This window comes from Lactuca saligna, chromosome 5 (assembly GCF_052625555.1).
Source record: "Lactuca saligna cultivar CGN05327 chromosome 5, ASM5262555v1, whole genome shotgun sequence".
NCBI classification, from domain to species: Eukaryota; Viridiplantae; Streptophyta; class Magnoliopsida; order Asterales; family Asteraceae; genus Lactuca; species Lactuca saligna.
This window is the reverse complement of record NC_136421.1, coordinates 244,430,081-244,436,353: the sequence shown is the minus strand read 5'-3', so window position 1 is coordinate 244,436,353 and position 6,273 is coordinate 244,430,081. Positions and strand designations below refer to the sequence as shown.

The 6,273-nt window shown below is 38.9% G+C and overlaps 1 protein-coding gene across 2 annotated transcripts; it reads left to right on the top strand.

Annotated features, from left to right (window-relative positions):
* The first annotated feature begins 911 nt into the window (after nt 1–911).
* On the top strand, nt 912–4,938 carry LOC145047186 (uncharacterized). Of its 2 annotated transcripts, XR_013682132.1 has the most exons (4): nt 912–1,628; nt 2,605–2,692; nt 3,321–3,492; nt 4,681–4,938. XR_013682132.1 is itself a non-coding variant. In XM_078995419.1 (3 exons), the coding sequence occupies exons 1-3, from the start codon at nt 1,129–1,131 to the stop codon at nt 3,339–3,341; spliced, it is 609 nt and encodes a 202-aa protein (XP_078851545.1). In that variant the 5' UTR covers nt 912–1,128; the 3' UTR covers nt 3,342–4,938. The 2 variants fall into 2 exon arrangements, 1 of the variants encoding a protein (XP_078851545.1); XM_078995419.1 differs by having other exon boundaries at nt 3,321–4,938.
* Nucleotides 4,939–6,273: the final 1,335 nt, after the last annotated feature.

The window sequence follows — 6,273 nt, the reverse complement described above, 5'->3', positions numbered from 1 at the left end:
CTAAACTACTAGCTATAGTTAGACCGGCAGGTCTGGGGTGACAAATGTCATAACACTGCAACAGCTGAAGAATGTTGTTACAGGCCGTCAGTGTCAATAGTATGGTTATAAAACTCACATAAAAAGTATAAAACAATATTGATTTACGAGATTCATATGTGCATTGCAGTTTTCTACATTATTTTTCATACAAAGTTGTTTTTATCATTCAAGTATAAAAGATACCAACACATTCCAACTTTGGAAACTTTTTGAATCACTTACAAGAGAATATTGGATTTTCTGAAAACCTCGTTTACCAATTTACTACCAAAAAGGATATACTTTTCAACTCGAAACACTCATGAACTCACCAACTTAATTGTTGACACTTTTTCAAAACCGCTTGTATTTCTCAGGGAATCAGTGATACAGGTAACTACCAGCTTTTGGGAGAAGGAACACTAAGGATGTTTTTATTATTGAACATTTATCATCATATTGTAATATTCTTTTGATAACATGTATAACGCAACAATATACGTTTTCATTATATATATATGATGGTTGTGTTACTTTCTTTACAATATTGAATTGTTGTGATACTACGTGAAGTCATCCACCCCCGAATGTTTTCGCCATCCTGGTTTGGGGGTGTGATAGTTGATTATGTCATAATTAAGATAGTGGGGGTTGTTTGGTAAATTTTGTACCTAAGGTGTAAAGGATTTTAGTGTTGAGGGTTCAAAAGGTAATTATCAGATTTAATATGAAGAAGATTTCCAAAGCTAGGGTAGAAAGGGTAAATATTGGATTGCATTTGTATGAAAACGGCCATGGAGGGACTGTTATTGCCATTATGGAAAACTCCAAAGTGGAGCCGAGTATATAGCCTCATTATCAGTCAAACCCTAACCCAAAACACTCCCTTCTGTAGCGGCCGTCATCCCCCTTATGCCCCCTTCACCGGAGCCGCCACCACCACGCTCCTAATCATCGGACGACCGTCCTTTTTCCCCCATTATCCTTCTTCATTCGCTATCAGTTGAGGCTTTGCCCACTCGCCACTTCGAGGACCGGAGCTATCGCCGCTGTGAGTTAGAGTTCGATCACCACCACCTCTGTTGAAGACCAAGGAGCCACGAGTCGATGCGGGTTGGTCGAGAGATAAAGGATCGTGTTGCTGTGGTTCTCTATTTGGGTCGCCAATCTCCTTCGTCTCTATTTCATTCCACAGTTGCATTGCCGTTGCTCTTAGTCGATCTCTCGCTGACGACTCGCTCTACCCAAAACCACCGAGACGAGTCAAGCCACCACCGTGAATCGTTGCTGCAGTTTTTCGTGAGTTCATGTGGATGTGATTCTGCTTCAAGATTCGAGTATGGGGGAGCTATTCGACAGGGAACCCAAAGAAACCACTACCACCACCACGAGGTGGTGGTTGCCGACGTGAAATCACCACTGTCGCCGCCATACGCCACCAAGTGGGTGGTTGGCTTCCCTCTCCAAGCTGTAGGCGTGTTGATGCATGTGGGTGTTGACTGGATTGCTGGAAAAGGCATCACCACCACCATAGGGTGGTGGCTGCCACCTTCTACCACCACCGGTCACCATAGGGTGGCTGTATGTGTGTGTTTATGTTGTTTAGTGTATGTGCTTATTTTGAGTTCCAACGTTGTAAAGTGTAAATTACAAATTTAATAATGGAAAGAAACTAAAAACCACCACCTTAGGGTGGTGGCTGCCGCCACCGGCCGTCGTGTCGGGTGGCGGTGTGCTTTGTCTCGTGGTGTTGATTAGTTTGGGGTGCTTGAAACCCTAATGGGACCAAAGAATCTCAAATGGGCCTAATGAAGCTTAATGGACTCTAATGGACATAATAAAACCTTAATGGGCTTAACAATATTTTAGTGGGATTAATAGGCCCAATAAAACCCTAATGGACCAAAACGCCCAACAAATTGATAAATGGGTTAATATTTGGTTTGGAAAACTCTAATGCCATCAAAACCCTAATTTGGGAAGTAATCGGGACACGCGGGGAATTATTTAATAACTTGAGATAATAAATAATAATCATTGGCAAAAAATTAATCCAAGCAATATTGTACTTAATTGATTAAGTCCTTAGAGGATTAAGTCCTTAATGGGTTAAGTAGGAAACTTAACCCTAATCGTCATTTATGTGAAACCCTAATTTCGCTTGGGTTTATTATTGGGCCTAAATAACTGAGATAATAATGGACCATACAAGATCATGCAATTGGACTAAAATAATTTAATGGGCCTAGGGTAAAGCCCATGTAAGGGGTTGGGCCCAATTTGGAAAATTGGGCCATTGTTTGGTCCTTTATGATTATGTGATGTTGGGCCATTAGAATGTTGAATGTTGGACTGGACTAAATGATTTGGCCTTATAGTAAGATCTTGTAAGGATTTGGGCCCAATTTAGAAAATTGGGCCATATGCTGGGCTTTGATTTCCTAGTGGACTTTGGGCCTAAGGATTGAGCCTTGGGCTTGCATAAAAGCCAAACTTGGGGTAATGTAGTAAGTATCCAAGTGAGTATTTATGATTATGTGTTGGGACCCAATTATTAATTGGGTGTTATTTTGGTGTTGATAGTTCGGGAATCTGTCATCTAGCAGCTGGGGTGAAGTCTGCGGGCCTTCAGCAATGTGAGGTTATGTCTACGGGACTTCAGCATTCTGAGGTGAGTTACCTTCCAGTAGTGGTGGGTCTAAGGTCACAATGCCGACCCACCAGTAAGAGACGTATGATAGATGATTGTCTTTGTGATATCATCTAGGTTTGCTATTACCTGATATGTTATATGCTAGCATGATATATTGTATGTGATAGTAGTCGAGTTCGGTTGTTAGGACCGAAGGGTAGTCAGACACCCCAGATACGTCTGACAATATGTGATGATATGTTTGCATGCTGGCTTGTTATGTTATATGCGATAGAGGTAGTAGGAGGGGATTAGTCCCCGAGTTCGGTTGTTAGGACCGAAGGGTAGTTCAGGCACCCTAGATATGTCTGATAATATGTTTATGTTATGATATATGTCATAGTAGGAGTAGGGGGTGGAATAGTCCCCGAGGGTCGGTTGTTAGGGCCGACGGGTAGGTCAGCACCCCAGAATGGCTTGACACGGGTAGGTCAGCACCCCAGAATGCCTTGACACGGGTAGGTCAGCACCGCAGAATGGCTTGATACGGGTAGGTCGGGCACCCCAGAATTTCCCAACAGTATGTATGCTATGTGATTGTATGGTATGTGGTATGATGGGGGTACTCACTAAGCTTTGTGCTTACGGTTTACAGTTTTGGTTTCAGGTACTCATTTTGCCGGCTTGATCGGGTGTGTCTGAACTCAAACTAAGGGCTTGGTATGAAAATTTTCAAAAGTAAAACCATTTTATAAAAAAGGAGTTTGAAATGAATCTGAAAAGAGAAAGGATCTTTGAGAAGAACAGAGTGTGTGATGTGTGCAATCAGTCGAGCTCAAGTAAGTTTTCCCCAAGATACCCATACATGTTATGTTATGGTATGATATGATATGATTATGAGAATTGCATGCTAGATTAGGGCTAAGGATCTAGGAGGATGCCTTATATGCCTATTGTATGTGCTTGTAGACTTGCATGCTAGTACTGATTAGTCAGTGATAGGATAATATGTTTTGGTTATTGATGTGGTGTTATGATAATATGTTTTGGTTATTGACACTTTGGTTTTGACATGAGATATTAATATGAATGTTTTTATGCCGATGGTTTTATATAATAATGTATTTAAAATTGAAATTTTTGGCCTGTATTTTTGGGATGTTACAAGAGTGGTAAGGACTCTCTGGACCTCTTAAGGTCCAGATCTATGAACCATTTCTCCTTGGGATCTCACATACTCCAGATTCAAACTAAAAAAGGCATAAAGAAAACCCTAGAATAGCACTAGAATCATTATAAACATGAGAATAGCACATATTGTTACCTCCAACAGCTTCCTCTGATCAAATAAGAGTGGATCCAAGCTCCTCAACCCACTTAGCTTGTTCTAACTCCTTCCTTTTTGCTAAATCACACAAGAAATGGTGAACAATGGCTCTTCTCTCACTCTCTCAAGGCTCACAGATGCTATGGTGCTCTCTAGGACAAAGGTAGTCGCAACTAAGGGCCATAAGGTCCTTTAAATAGGGTGTAAGTCTGGGGATTTTGGGTTTCAACTCACAGCACGGACTCGTCGAGTCCACCCCTTCCGACTCGTCGAGTCCATTCATTAATTCAGTCAACAGATCGTGATCCTACTCAACGAGGCTAAGCGCCAACTCGTCGAGTCCCTCTCTCAAACCCAAAAATAATTAAGAACATAGAATACCTTGGAATCCGGATGTTACATTGATGTGATTATTGTACTTGACATGCTTATTGTGCCTAATATGTGTTCGCAGTAGTAAGGGTGAAATAGTCCCCGGTTACCGGTTGAAAGATACCGAATGGGAGGTTAGTTCCTAGTTACCGGTTGAAAGATACCTAAGGGGAGGTTAGTTCCTAGTTACCAGTTGAAAGATACCGACTGGGAGTTCAACTCCCGGTTATGCCTGACAGTTACCGGTTGAAAGATACCCAGGATTATGCATTATTTGGGTATGGGTATGATGAGGGAAATCACTAAGCTTTGTGCGTATGGTTTTTAGTTTTGGTTTCAGGTACCTCTTCATCTAAGGGGAAGGAGCCGACGGTGTAGCAGCGCATTACACACTTGCACATGATTTCCGCATCTGAGAACCTGGGATTTGTACTTTGATATTAAACTATTTGTTGGAATGATTTTTGAGACTTATGAATTGTGATTTTATGTTAAAGAATTGTAATGCTGTCTTTTGATGACTATTTTTTATAAGTAATATATATTTAAACAAAAAATTTTGGGTCCCGATTTTGGGATGTTACAATGTTGGTATTCACAAATTTTATACAAATCAAGTTTGTCAAATCTGCTTAACAAAGTTCCTTCATCAGCTAAAGCATGAAAGTCACGTCGGTGCTATTAGGACCTTGTTGTCTTAATTGGATGTATTTGACTGAAATTCAATATTTGGATATTGGAATAATATAAGCAACATATATTTTAACGAATTGATACATTGGATATAGTCTTTCATTAAATAAATTGTTGTGTTCTATATCAGCATGTTTAATCCTTGAATAACTTAGTTACTCTAAATGTCTATAGTCATTCATGATTGCAGGAGCATCTCAGAGGTAAGACTAATATGAATGGATTGGTTGATTTTCATGGTGATGAAAATAGCAAGAGATGCTACTAACTTCATAGGTACTTGATTTTGAGAATAATTATTGGACATGACCTATAGCAAAATCACTTTGTGGATTGTATCAAAAGTGATGTTTGATAAAATGTAGTATCTTTGTATTCTTCTACCTGAAATACATATCTAGGACTTAAGTGAAGTAATTTTTGTTCTTTGACATGACTTAGTGTTGTTTTGTGAAAGGCAGTTATAAGGTCCATCGTTGGGTATATCATGAACTATGTGACATGCGTATGTAGTCAAGGAGGGAATTTTTCCTCTTATTCATTAAGAGTTAGACATCTAAGAACTTACTAAAAGTTGAGCACGATATGAGATTGATCGCGATCCATATCTCATGTTCAACATGATGTCTGAGACAAAGTAATAACTGATACCACACCTTTAGTAATGATTGTAGCTTAGAGCTCCTGGAATTGGCTGTTAATAAGATGGCACTCATTATATGTTGTTAGGGGAAGTAGCCCGATGCTAGACGTTAACTAATGTCTATGTTAGTCTGTAATGAATTTTACACAAGTGGGAGATTGTTGGATATGTATGCTCAAAAATCATTATTAAATGATATTGCTAATAGCATATGATCCTATAGGGTCACCCTTTATCAACTTGGCACATATTTTATATTTATTATTAATATGATTATTAATAAATAATATCAACTCTTGTATTTAATTAGGTACTAATTATTATTTTTGTGAAAATAATAACTAAAGAGAGCATAACTAGTTATTATATCATATCGTATGATTTAATAAGCCATGTACAAAATTTTGAATACTTTGGCTAACCTTATACTTATTAACTAGTTACTATTATCTAATTAGTTTAATTAGAAAATGATTTTATCTTTTTGAAGACCATGGTTGAAAATATAGAGGCATGGTTGCTTGTTGACCTCCCTTCTTTTGTTCCCCATGCTTGATTTAGTAGTAAATAATTTATGTTTAAATA

What these genes read in the sequence shown, in the direction of transcription:
- LOC145047186 (XM_078995419.1), top strand. Translation starts at nt 1,129, where the DNA reads ATGCGGGTTGGTCGAGAGATAAAGGATCGTGTTGCTGTGGTTCTCTAT. An exon ending in GTGTGTTTATGTTGTTTAGT is followed by an intron (nt 1,629 to 2,604) that starts GTATGTGCTTAT and finishes TGGTGTTGATAG; the next exon opens with TTCGGGAATCTGTCATCTAG. An exon ending in CGGGACTTCAGCATTCTGAG is followed by an intron (nt 2,693 to 3,320) that starts GTGAGTTACCTT and finishes TTTTGGTTTCAG; the next exon opens with GTACTCATTTTGCCGGCTTG.